Here is a 17161-nt window from a genome sequence, read left to right on the forward strand (position 1 = left end):
GGATTTGCCTGTCAATATTACACCTGGATTTGGAAGACTGTGTGTGAAAAAGCAAGTTAAATAGCAGTGTGGCGAGAGGGGGACTTCCACTTCACTTACCATTTGAAGGACACCAAAATATGACATCAGGTATCCAGACTCCACTGCTTCCAAGCCAAAGAAATCCATAGAGATGATGGAAAACATAATCAGGAACAAACCTAGAGGGAGGGTTAATGAAAAACATACATCAATATACTTGCACTGCATATAGTGGCCCAGACCCTGCTCCCAGTCACCCCCAGTATGAGTCAGTAGCTCTCCCTGGGGTTGCCAGGACTGGATATAAACATGAGCAGAATCCTATTCAAAGTCAATGTAGTAATTTAATCTTTAAATGTTAACTTTTTTATCCCACTTACTTTCATCTTTAAATAATGTGACTATGTAGGCTGTAGATTCAGCTGTTTATTATAAACTGGTAAATATTTGTATCACTGAAGCCAGACTAACCATTAAGACAGCGAGAAAACATTTGTTCAGACAAGACTGTAACCATAAAAATAATCTGATTGGATTCCTCGCCTTTTTGCCTGACTTTAGATTTTCACCATGGGGAACAGCCCAGTGACATGAGCCTAAATACAGAGGTTTCACTGCACACCTTGGCAATGACGCTGGTGGCACGTGAAATATCTCTTGTGTGGACCAATAGCTGTGTCAACACAAGCAGTCAGGAAAGTATGGACTGAAACAGCACAGGCTGGGTCTGCTTTTCAATTAAGGCAATTTCTGGAAAGCGTAACGGAAAATGCCCACTCACTTAAGCTCACATGAAAATACAATAGTGTGCGTTTTCCCCACCACCAAACATACACAAATAGAGACACGTGTACACATGATCCCATCGTACACAAAGAGCCATCAAATTAAAAATATTATGACAAAACATTGCTCTCAAAGAGTGGTATGGGCTAGGAGGCTGCTGCCTCCCCCAGTGTCGTGTGCACCTCAGATGGACCAAGACAGTAGGAAATTGGGGCTCTCTGCGTGTGAACAACCCCACAACATGCCCATTGGAGAGCACTGATCCTGCTGGGGAGAGGAGAAGAGGGCAGAGGACCTTTAGGGGTCCTACCCTTCCTTGTAGTATCCTCTGAGGTGCAAAGACTGGGTAAATAGGGAGCTGCACTCCTCTCCTTCCTGAAGAAAACAGAGCCCAGGAGGCAATGTGTGAGGACTGAGAAAACAGCTTGTGGCCTGGCAAAGTGAGTCACTAATCCCATGGCATGGGAAGGATTTGCTGGCATTTCCTGGAAGTGTGAGGAGAGTGATCCCAAATTGCTGACTAAAACGCCGTGGAGGACTTGCACCTTTACAAACCAGAGCAACTGCACCCCATCCAGCAACCCAACGGCGCTGCTACCAGCGGAGCACCTGCAGCAACAAGGACCTCCCTCCAAGCATCCCAAGCCTTTGCCTGGAGGGAGCACCACCCTCCCACCCCAGGACCTGCCACAGAGCCTTCCTGAACCCCACCGGAGACATCTCTTCCCCCCTTTAATGGGGATCACTGCACCCCAGCTGGCCCCATGGTGTTGGGGGAGAGGGATGGATGCAGGAAGAGTGTCCTGCTCTGCTACTCTCCGGATATTTGGAGAAGGTGCTGGGGAGCTGGGGCTCATGAAGATTTATGGCTTCACCACACCCCTCTGCGGAGAGCACCCCATCCTTATCCAGTTTCTTTGAAATCGCTCTTAGCTCACGCCAGCTTAAGGTAACATGCAAATAACAGTATTTACTCACAACAGCCAAACCAGGCAACAGAGTTGCACGTGTTTATAAAAGGCACACGTGAAGAAATGAAAGAAAAACCACACTTTGTTTCACTTGCAGGAAGATTAGATCGAAGAGGGCGCTTGCCCTTCATCCTGCTACCCTGCTGCAGGTACCACCTAGGAGGGGCTCGACCTTCCTACATACCTGATGCTTCTTCCTGGTACCACACGCCAGCTTCTACAGCTCCTCTCCCCTTTGAAGTCCCTCATCGAGTTAAGGCAGATTTGGATTTTTCTTCTCCAAATGAGCTGCTTGCTTTTGGAGCAGGGGGATAGGCTGTGCTCTTTAATTAGCATTACACACTGCATAGCTGCCCTGGAGATCATCTCCTCTGTTGATAGGTGTCCCCTGCATGGTCACTTAAAGCTACTTGGACAAGGGAGACCCCCTTGCCTCCCCTTCTTTGAGCAACTAAGAGGCTCTCTGCCACTGTCAACACATTTCTTGGTGAAACCCACAAGGTGAGCTCCAGATTGAACTCAAAAGATTTTACTCTCTTTGGAACAAGCATTCCTTACAAAGATCTCAGCAGGTCCCATCTGGGTAGGCTGCAGGTCAGCTGAGTGCAGCCACAGGAGGAATATACCCTTGCTGGGGTGGTGTGTCCCCAGGCTCTTCTGGGGACACCGAAACCTCATGCAGAAGCTGCCCAGATAAGCCTCAATTCACACTGCAAGGCTCAGGTTTTCAACATGAAAAAAATGGAAAATGGCAAAAACCACCCTCAGAAACGTCACTTTTTTTTAAAGGGGTCTAAATAAGGGGCAAACCCCTTAGAAAACCTGGCACCAGTGGCATGAGTAACGAGGGTGATGCAGCAGAAGGCAGGTAAATGGTTTGCAGGATGTGGTAAAGACAAGGAAAAGCACCAAGGAGACACAGGAGTGCTAACTATATTTTCAGAAAAAAAGATACGACATTTCTAAAAGCAGCCCGTGGCTTTGGAGGGCCAGCTTAGCAATCCTTACCGAGAGTGGTGTGAGAAGGCGAGCACAGACTCTGGGAGCCCGTCTCAGTCCTCCTACATTGGACTGCAAATGTGACGGGTAGCAGAGCCCTAGAGCTCACTGCAAAATCCTGTTCCACATGTGAAAGAAAGTCCTTTTAAAAATGGGACACAGGTGCTAAAGCAATAATATTAAAACCAGGTTTTCCAAAGGGATTTAAGCAGCCAAAGATTCATACAAGCAGCTATTTATCAGTATTTTCAAGGCCCTGGTGATTTCTGGTCAGTAAGAGGTATGGTTTGACATTTTTATCCTGGTGTTTTCTTTTCTGTCTCTTATCTACCACAATGCAATGAGTCTCTCTTTTCCCAGGTCAGCTGAGAATGTAATTCAGTCATGCTGGAGGAGTCTGCCACCCATCCATCCCCTGGCAGCTACCCTCCTGCAAGATGCACAGAGCCCATGTCTCTGCTTTTATGCAACACAGGGAGGAGGATCCCAGCCCTGCAGCCCTCCCGGGGAGGCTCTTTCAGTCTCAAACAAGCTAATTTTAGACAACAATGAGATCCATAAGGAACAGAAGGTTTTCTTCTGTGTATATCACAAACTTGTTTACAAAGTAAATAGAGAACGGTCTGTAATTTGGGTGATCTAATTAATTATACAGTTGCAGCCTGGAGATGAAAGGTAAATGAGCTCATGAGGAGCTCAGCCTCCGCTGTGAGCTGCAGAGAAGTAGGTGAATGCCAAATCCCCTTTCAGCTGCCATCCTATGGTCAGCCACCTGAAATGAAGAGCAACCTGCAAAGAGAAGTCGCTAGGATTTTAATCACTTCTCACTGTATAGCAAGTGCTATACTTGTGGCAGGGATGCCCCAAGTGAACCTATTCCTATGTTTAAGAAAATACTCCCAGCCATTTCAGTAATAGACTATCAGCCCATGTCCTGCCTTAAATCTCAGCTTCACTGTCTCCATCCTCTTTGCTTAGAAGTTCCCTTGCAGTTTTGGACTGGAGATGTTTATTTTTGTTGGGTGTGCATTTTTGCTGTGCATGGGAAAAGAAGAATGTCTTCAGCAACAGGGAGGAATTTGCATTTCAGCAGAGATGACTAAAACAAAGTGCATCTTGCCTGGCCTTTGGAAAAAGGAGAGCACACAGGAAATTACCATGCAGATTGCATATGGATGCGGTCTCAGGCATTTTTAAACAGAGAAATGAATGCTACTTTAAGCTGAGAAATAAGCCAGAATCAGCAAAGAAAACCCTCTTAAAACATTGCTTGACTGTCTCATTCTGTGAAATGCTGTCATTTTATAAACACTTTTAAACATATAGTTTTAAAAGTTTAGTTTCAATAGTGCACGAAAAAGTGCACAAAAAAGTGCACTACTAGGGCAAGCCAGCAGTCCATCAAGACTGTATCATGCCTCCAGTGGTGCAGGTAGGACCAGCTGGCATTACTGATCTCAGCCAGTGCCAACTACACACAAAAATAAAAAAAACCAGAAATCCTTTACTTCCCTGAATGTTATTCTACAGCTCCAGTCAGACTTGTTCCCCCAGAGCCTCAGCAAGGAACAACAGATGAACCTGGCCAAGCCCAGAAATGCCATCTCCTTTTGATTCAGCCACTCTGCACAGCCAAATCGACTCATTTGTAAACTGAATTTACAGTTTACAAATTAGAATTTAATTTGTAAATGATATTTCACATTATTTAAACTTCAAGGGCTTCTCCAGATGCAGATGAATAGAAAAAAGATGCAAAGTATAAAAGCTAAGGTGTCTTAAATCCTCTCTTAGGATCCCTGTTTGGAAGGGAAGCGCCTTAGTTTGTTCAGATGCATGATGTGCACGTGTTTTGATACGCACAAAATTAAATCCTTGAAACCATAATTAAGAGAAACTGTATTTCTAGGTTTGACTGGGAAAAGAGCCATGGAGGCTCTCTGTGTGGAAGGGCAGAGAACATCACCCCGTCCTTACACCACCACTAACAAGGCTGACAAACTGGCTTGTCTCTAGACGAGCAGGGGGGGAAAGAAGCTAGAGGGTAGGCAAAATTAAAGATTATTAAATTGTGGCCAAGGATATGTATAACCAGGCAAATTGGGAGACATGACCGTGCCAGGACAGCAACTGACTCAAAGGGAACAGGGAAACAGGCAGGTTTGGGATGCGTTTGAGGTAGCAGCACGTTCCTACCTATGACACAAAAAAATGAACAGAATACATAAATAAGAGAACAAACAGCATCATCAATGTGCAAGGGAATAAACATGCTGTGGCTCCCCTGCATGCAGCCAACAGAGCAGCCGCAGCCTCTCATCCAGCAACCGTTTTCAGTTGTTGGGGAAAAGGTTAGGGTACACATACCCCTTAAAGTCATTAAAATCAGGAAGGACCTCAGTGTTTCTGGCAGGGTACAAATGATTTCCCTCTGCTCTGAAGAGGTTACAGCCTAAATAGAAATGACAGACAAGAGGAAAAAACATTTGCAGCTAGGGGGATGGAGTAGAGAGATTAAGCGATTTGCCAAAAGTCACAGAAGCAGCCTGTGACAAGTAGTCTGTTTTACATTAAGTTCCAGGGTTTTGACCCTACATAGCTGAAAGCATTTGAAAGCATCCAGCATCGAGTTAGGAGCTGAATCCTCACTGCTCCGTGGTCAAACGCAACATGCTCTCGGTAACTTGAGACAAGCCTGGTCTACAGTGTGTATCATCTTATTTTAAATACATCAGCAATCACAGGTAATGGGTAAGATTTACCTATGGGAAGTCCAGCAAAGACCTTGACTATGAAAACTTCCATTACTCCCGGAAACTTCATCAGGCGTAGGATTTCTCTGATGCTAAACACGCTGCCAGACTGTGATGAGCCTACAGAAGATGACATATTGATTAATACTGTATTTATATAGGTTAGAGGCAGGAAGCAAGAAACTCTGAGACTGCCTGCTCGGGTTCACTGCCACCTTTCTGAAAAGACAGCTGTCTGCCGATGGCAGGAGGTCAGGGGCTGGTGCCAGGTCTGTATGCAGAGGACCCCTGCGAGACAGTGGGATTGTCTCCCATGCCAGGCCAAACTAACCCCCAGCAAGGGGTCCACATTAACTTTTCTGAGATGCAATGCAAGCACCGAGCTGGAAGCCTGCAATTCTGCACGGCAGAGTAGTCGATAGGTAGGGAATAATACTCTTCCATAAGCACAGATTAGGCATTAAAGTGTCAGCATTTCAAGATTGACACCTTTTTGCCCTTAAATGCAATCCCAAGTCCTTTAGCAGTCCTTACAGCGTATCAATCTCCCATCCCTATGCACGTGCTATTTATCAGAAACAGTAAATACTTACTGTGCTCTGTCACACGATGGTCTGACTTTGGTTTAGCTTGCAAAGGGATGCAAACCACTACTATCATGGTATTTATGAGATTTCCCACCAGACCGACATATGTAGGAACAAAAATGCTGCAAACAGAAAAAATACAGGTAAGTGGATAAATATAATAAACAATACATTTATACCTCCATCCTGCAAAGGCTTGGGCACTTGGATGAGGAACATTCCTCTTGAAGTCACAGTAAATAAGGGTATAAAAGAGCTTGCATCTTTTCATGGAGGCTTTAGATATCACCAAGGTTTGAAATTTCACCAAAAGACAGCTATTGCCTTCAAGATAGTTTATCATTTGTATTAATAATAGGAATAATAGGGTATAATACAATGCTTTTGAATCTGTAAGTGTCAGGGAAAAAAAGCCCCTCTTGGTTTAATGAAGCTTAGAAATCTTCCCACCAAAAGCACAGCATCTGGTTGTTAGGATCCATCTAATTCCCCATCTAATCCCCAATTTCATTCATCTAAGTATCATCTCACCCCTTGAAATTTCGCAATAAAATCAAATGAAGTTAAGGAAAGTGAAAAAAGTACTCAAGATTATTAAGGATGGTAGCATATAGCCCAGCCTACAACCAGAACTGAAACCACCGGAGATACAATACCACTTGAAAAGGAGCCGCTAAAAATAACAAACATGATTTACAAAACCTTCTGAGGAGGTGAGTAAACAGCACTTTGATTGATGCACCTACTTTTCTCCAAAGGTGCCCAAAACCAAATCAACACTCCTTCAACTGTCCATCAGAGCCCGAAACACTTGGATCTTTAACAGAAGTGGGGCCGCTTCCTTAGATGTAGACACAGTGGACAGCAATTATTAGCAGTAGTTTTACAATGATAAAAAGGAACAATTACAGCTTATCTAAAAACCCCAAACACAAACCATGTAAAAGTCAATAGAGTCAATTATACGTCCTCAGTTATCGCTGTCCTCTTAAAAGAGATTAGGAAATGATGACTCCTAGTCTTTAAGAGCGTGTGGGAAGATTTCAGACTCTGAAGGGCTTTAACTCTGCCAAACACAGGTGGAGCAAAGTCCAGGGCTGGAAAACTGAAACTCAGGAGAGTCGAGCTGAAAACAAAGGGAGAAGTATGTTTTGTTTTTAACAGTGAGAGCAATTATCCACTCAACCCATCATGGGAACCCTGTTAGTCAAAGGGTTTCATAAAACATGTGCTTAAAACCTACTTCAGGGCACAGGTTTGGGGTGGGAATGCCCAGCAGAAGCACCAAAGGCTGGTGTCATGGAGGGCACAAGACTAAGTGACCATCAGGGTGTCTTGGAGGCATTGAAGTTTAAGCACCTTGGACTTAGCAAAGTAATGCCTGGATTTCACCAGAGAAGGCTTTGGAGCTGTGCAGACTCGGAGGCGACCACACCGTCCCTGCATCCCCAGCAACCCCTGCTGCAAAAACAAGATGCAAAGCGACCTGTGAGCTGCCAACTGATTCTCCCTCTGAGCCTGCTGATAAAGGACTGCTTCTTGCCTGACTCTTTACTGCTGCTTGCCTTGTCAGACCACGGTATATGTTTTTCACGGAATAACCAGCAGCACTAATTGTGAAAGCCTCAAGTTTCCTCCATGCTAGACAAAGGTGCGGTCTGAATAATTTCTGGAGTATTATTAAAGTCCCAGAGCAAGACAGTCAAGGATTGAGATGCAAACAACCAAGAAAAGCATCAAAGAGCAAATACACATATATATATATATACACACATATTCCCGCTAATAGCAATGGCAAAAATTCAAGCTGAATATTTTAATTCTCATTAATTATTATTAATAACAACAAAGTCAGATAATATCTTCCTGCAAATGGACTTAGTGCAGTAATTTAGACCTGCTGCCTTCCATCTGCCAGACTGTTCCACTAATTACCGCGGGCCACAAATTAGTCATTTACTGGATCATTATTTTTTATTTTTAGCACAGGAGATTGCCACCTTCTGATTTAAAATTATCTACCAAACAGTTCCCAAACTACTGAAATCAACTTTGTAGACCCAAATTTTTATCCAAGAAGTCCAGAATTTCTACTTTGCATTGCAACATAAAGTAAATTTACTAACAAAATAGAAAGGATAAAATAATCAAAATAATAAGTAGCTGCAGCTGGCTTAATGTTTTCTGGGGTTTCTATATTTCAAGCTTTCATTCTGATATGAAAAAGCACATCATTTCAATTGTCAAAAATTCTCATTGAATAGAAAAACTTCCGTTCCGGTCCTATTTTTTCCTGGGGTTTTCCAGAATCCCACATGCCAACATAAATATGTTTTACTCTTCAGATCCAAGAAGAATTGCAGCAAGCAATGAAAGAAGGATCCCCCTATAAAACTAGAAAGCAAACGATACACTACTTGACTGCAAGCATACGACTGATAATTCACTGCTGTGAAAGGGAGAACCTTGACATTTTATGTATTTGAGGAAACCTGGGCTTGCCATAATGGATTTGTGGCATTTTGTATGGCTGGACTCTGAAGTCAGAGAAATCCAGTAAAATATGGAGCTCAGAATCATGTTTCCCAGACAAGCCTGAAGTGTTCAAAATCATCTGAAAACCCCTTTTCTTAACCACAGCTTTTTCTAAGTGCTTCACCTTTATTCAAATATCATTCCTTGATGGAAAGGTGCTGAAGGTACACCCTCAGGTTACCTGCTCTGCTACCTCATCCTTTGGCAGGGATGAACTCTGGAACTGGAGATAATGTATCTGTGTCCAGGAAACCACCTCTTCCATTTGTTTGTTTGCTCGTTTAAGATGAAGTGAAACCAAGGGTCATAAAAATGCCATATTGACACAGCAGGCCATTAATTTTTTTCTGATATATCTTTGTTTCTTTTTTTCTGAAGTTTCCATGAATTACGCATAACGACACCTCCTGTGCCACCCCTCCGGTACAGCATCAGTGGGATGCATCCTCCCACTCTTACAGTGAAAGGCAACTGCTTTATAAAGCAGCAGCACAGGGTGGCTGTCCTGACATGTCATCATGCCTGAACACCCCATGAGGATCGCTTTGGGGCTTGGGTAGGTGAGGGACTGCACACATTGTCTTTTCCTGTTATATGAAGACACACAAATATTTATACTGTCATATAGAGGGACATGAATGCTAAAAGCAGCATGCATTTGCTGAATCATTATTTCTGGCAGCAGGGAAGACAAATGCCAGTGGGTTGAGCTGGAAGTATTCTTGCAACGATGCTGACAGGAGACTGGAGGACAGTGTATTTGCTGGGGAAACTGGTGAAGTTGCAGCAATGCTGCTGGATCCTCAGCTAGAGCTGCTTCATGTCACTGACGATGGGGAAAACTCTACCCACACCCTTGGATGCTGCTGGGAGGGAGCTGCAGCCCTGGGGAGGCGGGTGGGAAGGAGGTGGTGATGGTTTGGAGGAGTCCAGCAAGCAGCAGGAGGGCAGGGGAGGGTTTGCACCCCACAACAGTCCCGAAGAACAGAACTTTGGCAAGGGGTACAGTGATGTTATTGCCACCACCACAGAAAACAGCTGGGGGTTGGCCTGATAATCCCTCTGCTGTGCTCACTGGACCCTTTTTCTGCACACTAAGCAAGTGGAGGACTCGGGGCTAAGTTGTTGCTCTTATTTCTCACTGGTCTGATGAGGAACAAGTGGTGCAAACCACAACAGCTAAGCTAAGGGTGAGACACCCTGACCCCTCAGCAGAGCCGAGAGCTAGGGGTAGGAATGATCACTGGGTTGACAGCTCCTGCCATGCAATACTTGGCTTATGGGCACTCGTCTTTATTTTTTTAAAAATTTAAGCATGAAATCTCATCTCTGTCGGTATCGTGGGAGCCCTTCTGCATTCAATTTTGCCTGTTTGGCTTATCAGGAGGAAGTTTCATCAGGAAGGGACACAGTGGCACTATTAAGACAAATGAGGCATGTTAATTAGGTTGCTCCTGTGGGACCTTTTCCTATCCTCTTCCCTTCCTGCCCTCCCTCTTGTCCCTCCTGGCTGTCCACAAACCAGCTACGTGGAGCCAGAACGAGCTGTGCCAAATCCAGCAGCAGATTTCCTGAGCGGGGCGGAAGAACAAAGGATGTGGGCAGGACTAATACAATTAAATTAAAGGGAGCAAAAGGGCACAAACAGCTTCAGCAGCTGAGATCATTGTGCGGCCTCTTCCAGCTTCTTGCTGATTAATAGAGGTTAACAACCTTTACCGTCCTGGGCTTTACGGTCAAGATAACATGAGTAACTTTATCTGCTAATTCAGCATGTTACTTATAATTCCTTTGCTTCTCTTGCATCTGGAGAGAGAGTCCCTTGCTGACTTTTGCCAGCAGTCTTCCTTGCTCTCCCCTGGGGTTTTCTGTTAGCAAAGCTCCTCTCAGGTCAGCTAGGACCACAGCTGCCTGCTCTTCTTTGTGTGTTTTCAGCCTTGCTGTGAAAGGGAGGAACAAAATTCATCACCCTATCCTGCATGGGACTGATATGCCCCAAGATCCTGCTGCCAGGAGAGTGAAAAGCAATAGGCTGCAGGGAGCAAACACATGAACCCAGAAGAGGACTAGTTTTCACTAGTTTTTGCCAACAGGAGCAGGCGCAGCTTGCCCCAACTTAAAGCTTTCAAAGAAATAGGAAGAAAACATAAGCAGAAGGACCTAGAGGCCAGAAGCCCATAAGATCAGCCAAACACTGCTTAACAACATAACAAAAGCCTCTCCTTTTCATTTTCCTGAGGCCATAAGGTAAGTGTGGTGGATGCATTAAAGCATCCATTAAAAGAGTTTTAAAGGGTTTCAAAAAGTGGGATGGGTGGCCCAGGGCACACTTGCTGGGGGACTGATGGTGTGGCCAGGTACGAGGCTGACAGCTAGGGTTGCCCCTCTGGAAACTCCATCCTTAATGCTGGTGGGAAAGCAGAATTGATGGTGAAACCATTAGTAGTAATGTCATGGTAAACAGATTAAACCCAAAAAAAACATTAGCATTCAAAGCCAGCTGGAGAAGGGTTGCATTTCTTCTCATCTAACACTTAACCAGCCTCTGTATTTACTGGCAGGTAAATCCCAATGCGCACCACGCTTCCCAGGTGAGGCAATGCGAGGACATGCTCTATGTTACCTGCTCCCATCAGGGTCAATGAGGCAAAAGAGCTCAATCAGGGTTCAGTTTCTGAATCAAGACACGGCGCAGTTACACAGGTGACAGCAAGAGCTCCCAGATGCTCCCCAACTCCTGGAAGTGATTTTTTGTGGCTCTGCCCTGAATGTCGCGTGCCCCTGACGTTAGAGGTGGCACACATGAAGCATCAGAAAAATCTGGCGCAGTTTACAGCAAATGCAGCTCTTGGAAAGCGGGGTCTGGCCAAAGTATATCCACAAAGTATGTGTGGGTGTACATACATACATATATATGTACAAACACATGCGCAGAGCATTTCCCAGTAGCTTTGAAGAAATACTTTCAGCAAAACTTCGATGAAATATTCGATCTCACAAAGCTGTGCACACCATGCAGAGATTAGGCAGTGGCACAGGAGCAGGAGAGAGGCTACTGACCAGACATTTGCAGGCAGGTAATATTTTCAGCTCGCAGACAAGGGTGTTTGAACAGAGTCCTGGCTGGTACCTGCCAGCCACAGCCCCCAGGCAGTGCCAGGGAGTGATGGGCACCGGAGAGTCCTACTTCCACCAAGGAAGGCTACAACAAATTAATATAGGATACAGTTTTGGGCTCCAGCCCAAATCCCAGTCCTTGCTCTGACCTTGCTGGGCTGCAATCCCCACCTTTGGTTTCCTGCCTAAAAAACCCTGTGACAGACCCATGAAGGTACCTAGGGGTGGCTGCCAGCCAGGAGGCTGCATTCAGGCCGTGTGTGCCTCCAGATGGTATCAGTTGCTTTCTGATTAGCATTCCAGCCACAGAGCCCTGCTCTGCAAAGCCCAGGAGAAAAACGCACGTGTATAATTGCACAATTAAATGTTGCGTCAATACAGTGATTCTTTCAAGGAGGAAGCAGTTCCCAATGATTCCCTGAGGATTAAAGGATCAATGTGTAGTTCGGCAGTGAATGGGATTGTGTTTGTTTTCTTTCTCTTTTTCTTAATAAAGTCAAAGTTGAACATGGAGAGAGCACAAATTGTTTTTTAGTGACTCACTCCTACTTCAAAACAGCGCTGCATAAAGCCGGCATTCATAGCTGGCCCAGATTCCTTAAAGAGCTCTGAAAGGACTCTCAAAATATTTCTTTGATTGCAGTCCGGCCACACTATCCACTCATCCACTCACACCCTTAGAGGAGCAGCTATGGGTGAAAAACAGCTGGTGAGTTAGAAAGAAAAGAAAAGCAAAAAACTGAGGTGAAAAAAAAGGTTCAGGTGGAGCCATGACACTGAATCCTGCTCTCCAGTAAGCAGCCTTGGGTCCGTAAGAAAGTGAACAGTGGCTGCTGTGATCCTGATTAAGTTAGTGATACACAAACTTAGTGCATAACTTATTGCGAATTAGTGATGGCTTCATTCAAGAAACTTTGTTTTACTGCCTTGACAATGCTTGCTGACTGTACTTCCTCTTTGACCCATCGTGGTCTGGTCTATGTTGTTCAGATTCCTCCTAACCACAAAAAAAGCAAGCACAAAATTTTCACCAAAGCTTCTTAAAGAAACAAAACCACAAAAGCCTCAACCAAAAATAGATTTATGGAGCCTCAAAAAATTTCACACATTTCCTAGGATGTTCATGCAAATGTACAGAGATAGCCTGGCTTCCACAGCCCAGGGCAAGAAACAGCACAATAACACAAATAAACCCAGACAGCCCCATGCTCAGCAGGCTTAGAGGCAGCCCTGCCGGCCAGTACCACCCATCACATTGTCTGTGCCTTTGAGAGGAAAACAAAAAGAACCCCAAACCTTCCTTTCCACAGTTGCTCCTCCTCCCTGTCCTCATGGAAGAAAACATCACACCAAGGCATGAGTAAATGTGGAAGGAGTCTTTCCCCCTGGCTCTCCTGTCCAAGCAAATGCCCATGTGGAAACAGCGTGTGAAGCAAGGAGCACAGGTTAATGCCAGCTGAAGGAGTGTTAAATCCCAAGTGGGAACAAATGCAGCCTTTGAGGTACATGTGCCAGAGAAAGATGCCCTTTCTTACTTGCTTCCTCATGGTCAGGTAGAAGGTACTTCACAAGAAGTAGGACAAATCACCTGGGATAAATCACCCATATTTTGCTGTAGCCCCTCAGTGGGACTCCTTTAGTTGTAATTTTCCCATTATTTGTCTGGAAGCCTGAGATTTCTCTAGAGACAGAACGTAAAACCTGAGCAGATACCCACTCCCACCCATGCATCAGCAGGAAAAGGAGGGAGTTCACTGCCCTGATGCAACTGGAAACCATGACCAGGGTGTCCTTTTTGCCTCATATTTTTTTTTAGATGAGGAGCAACAGAAGTTGGCTGCTGCTGCTTCGGAGGGAGCAGGACGCTCTTTTACACTCCAGCGAACTTGACATCATTGCAGGCTGTCCAAGGAGGTGGTGAGACTTTGTGTCCGCACCCTGTGCGGAGCCCCTCACAGGGCGAGAATGAGTCACCCGAAGACAAGCGCTCATTCAACTGCTTATTTCTAGTGGCAGCCACATCTGGAAAATTTGGGTGGTGGGAAAGGGAAAAAAGAGAAAGGGGGGTATGGGCATCCTGCATCAACCGTTTCCGTCAGAACTGGGCGAGGGAGGGCTGCTGAAGATTAGCAGTGGTGCATTAGCAGGGCAAAGAGCCAGGGGTGCAATGGCAGAGGCACGTCAGAGCTGCCGTGTGCTGAGGACACCAGGTGTGGGACAGGGCCAGGAGTTCACAGCCATCCCCAAAGTCATCGGAGCTACTGGTGGCTTAACTTCCCTTAAGGGACATTCACTCCTGTGTGTGTCACTGACCCAGCACAAGGAGAGTTGCTGGTGGGACTTGACGCTCAACCTTGCAGAAAAAACACTTTAGGTCAGTGCAGGGCATTAAATAAAACCACTTGGGCTTCTTCCACAGGGAAAATCCTCCTTCAGCAGAGCTCCCTATATAAGTGGTGCTCTGTGTGAATGGATAAGGCTGGCTGTCCATCATGGGCTCTGCAGAAACAAAGCTATCTGTCCCCCGCGAGCTCCTGCTGCAAAGAAAATCCCAGCAATGGAAAGCAGCTTGAACTAACCGGCCCCTGCCGCAGCCCCAGCTCAAGCCCGGCAGATCCCGCTGCCGGGGTGTGAAGGGGATGGTTGTGGCAGGATGCTAATTCCCAGGCAGCTGGAGCAGCCTGCCTGCGCCAGCCTGTCCTGCTGCCTGATCCAACACAGCACTCCTCCGAGGAACTCGGCTAATTGCCGGAAGAGGCATATCAGTTACGCTTCAATAAGACATGGGCGGGTTTGAATGCTTTGCCCATAATCCGCCACTAATTTTGAGTATCATTTATTCTCGTGTGCTCTTTTCTGGTAAAACATCCTATTTCAAAATACCGCACTTTGCTAATTCAAAGCTTGCACTTGTATGCGTGATTATTGCTTTTCCCTGTTGCATGGCATAGACAGTCCCACTGGCATCTCGGTGCACCGAACACCTGCACATTTACATGCATTTATAACAAATGGGGGAATAAGCTGCACTCCCCAAAAGATTTTAGCCAGCTGGCTGGCTAAGGTGTTACTTGCTCACGCTCCATGGTATCACCCTGTACATCTAGAAATGAAGAGTCTAGACAAAGACCAGGTATGAGTTGCACTCCCTGAACAGGGGCTTGCAACATCTGGCTTTGATCCCAGCAGTGCTAATACTGGATGAGCTGGGGCAGGTCAAGATAGGCATCAGAAAGTGGGTGTAAGCGGTCAGTTCTCAAAGCAGAGGCATCCCACCCGTGGGGCCAGGACATGTGCTGTTCGATCTATCTGTGGATGATCTGGAGCAGCAGTGAGGCAAGAAAGTTTGCTGAGGATATGCAACCGAGAGTACTGGGGAAAAGAGCAGTCAGTGGGGAGTTGCATATGGAGCCCTTAGAGGACTGAGGGATTGGGCAAGAACAGCTGAAAGTCAGTGCAGATCAAATTTAAAGTGATGCATGCAGGGAAAACAAGTCTTAAATTCACATATGAAATGATGGTTTCTGAACTGCTTATTATTATTCAGGAGTGAGACCTTTGGACTGTCATAGACTATTCCACAAAACCATCAGCTCAGTAATCAGCTATATCAAACATCAGGGATTACCATGAAAGAAACAGCAAGCGAACAGAGAAGAGAACCCCATTAGACCACTGTATAAACTCCTGGTTCACCAGTACTTTGAATAGTGCATGTAATTCTGGTCCTCTCCTCTCAAAAAGGTGTCTAAGAAATGGGACAGGCTCAGAAGACAGCAACAAGGACAATTCATGGCGACTGGTTTTATGCCCGAGGACGTTGAGAGCCTTCACCCCAGGAAGATGTCCAAGAGACGTCTAATAAAAGTCCACAGGTTTGTGAGTGACTTGGAGCAGGGGGTTAGGAAGTGGCTGACACGATCATTTCCACAACAAGAACTGGGAAGCACCAAGCAAAGATGTCAGAGACTGGTTCAAAACAAAGAGAAAAGGCCTAATTCTTCCCACAATGTGTAGAAGGTTGGTGGAGTTTCTTGCCACTCACATTGTGGAAGCAAAAGGTTTAGACAGGTACAAGGAGAGACTGGCCAAGTACTTGGAAGAATGATCCATTGAAGGTTACTAAAGAGTTACAAACCACATTCATTCATGTCAGGAACTCCCTTGAGTTGAAAATAGTTGAAGGCTGGAAAAGTAATCAGTAAAGCATTATGCAAGTTTGTCCCACTCTTTCTCTTCCCTAGGCTTCTTACTATGATTTTTACTGGAGAAAGGATACCAGATCATGTTGAGACGCAAGTGCAATTTTCTCCTCTGCAGCAGGAATCAAAACCGTGTTTCCCACCACCATCTCACAAACCAGACAGGCTCATTTTTGCTCATTCCCTGGAAAATGCTGCTTTTTTCCCCTACTATCCTTAAACATTGCAGAAAATAAAGAAGAATAACCACAACTCTCACTTTGTGCATGGGACACTCAATTGGAAAAGGGTAATGCTACATTTCAGTCTAAGAAACGTTCATGCATCTTCTCAAGTGACTATTTAATATAATAAAAAGATGCAATCTCCCATCTCTTAAAGATAGATTTTTCCCAGTCTTTTTCTTGGATACTCCAACCATACAAAGTAATAACAGTTTTTTGGGTTCCCCCCCACCTTCTTCATGGTGGAGGTTTGTTCCCTAACAGGTGGCAAAGCCTTTAAGTAATTATTTTTTTTTTTAAATTAACCAACAAAAAATGCTCTTCCAAGCTCAGAATGTTTAAATTATTAAAACACTCAGTTTGGGTGTGTCACTGGGTAAGGACTCCCACACACAGACTGGTTAGAAGGTGAGCAGCGCTCGCTAGACTACCTGGTGACTCACCACCAAACGCATCGTTAATCATATGTTACAGCATGTCTGACTTCATAGAGTACTGTAGGTGGTGTGAAATAATCTTTGAATGAGTTCAAGCTTTTTCTGGCTTTTATGAGGTTACAACGCTTCAGACTCCAAAAGACTCAGCTGGGCAGGAAACTGTTGAGGATTTGCTATAGTAACCTGGGCTGCACTCCCGGCACGTCAGGTCTTGGCTCACGGCAGTGACTTTGGAGGATCTGCAACTCTGGCATCGGCCGAAGCTGTTACCTCTCACCGATCATGATGCACTCGCTTACTCAGAGCTGGCTCAAAGCAATGCGTGGGCAGAGCTGAATTTTGCTGCCCAAGGATGAGGGGTGGGGGCCGGATAGTTCCTGTGAGGGGAAGGGGTAGGATTTGGCTGGGAAAGAAAACATGAAGAAAGCTCTGGTGAGCCAGGACCACTGCCTTTGCTGGCACTGAGGAGACAGGAGGTGACTGCTACTTCCAAGACGACCTCTCCCACCTTCCAAAAACAGACACAGAC

At 45.4% G+C, this 17161-nt stretch overlaps 1 protein-coding gene across 1 annotated transcript in view; it reads right to left on the reverse strand.

The window, feature by feature from the left end:
• The window catches only part of SLC67A1 (solute carrier family 67 member 1), a 62303-nt gene that overhangs the window by 18778 nt on the left and 26364 nt on the right, over window positions 1-17161 (reverse strand). Inside the window, exons 6-8 of the mRNA XM_074841929.1 lie at window positions 6124-6239; window positions 5540-5650; window positions 100-200 (exon numbers count right to left, since the gene is read on the reverse strand). Of these exons, the coding sequence (XP_074698030.1) occupies window positions 100-200; window positions 5540-5650; window positions 6124-6239 (328 nt within the window). The remainder of the gene's footprint in view (window positions 1-99; window positions 201-5539; window positions 5651-6123; window positions 6240-17161) is intronic.

The sequence above is a fragment of the Strix aluco genome, chromosome 16, assembly GCF_031877795.1.
Source record: "Strix aluco isolate bStrAlu1 chromosome 16, bStrAlu1.hap1, whole genome shotgun sequence".
Classification (NCBI taxonomy): Eukaryota; Metazoa; Chordata; class Aves; order Strigiformes; family Strigidae; genus Strix; species Strix aluco.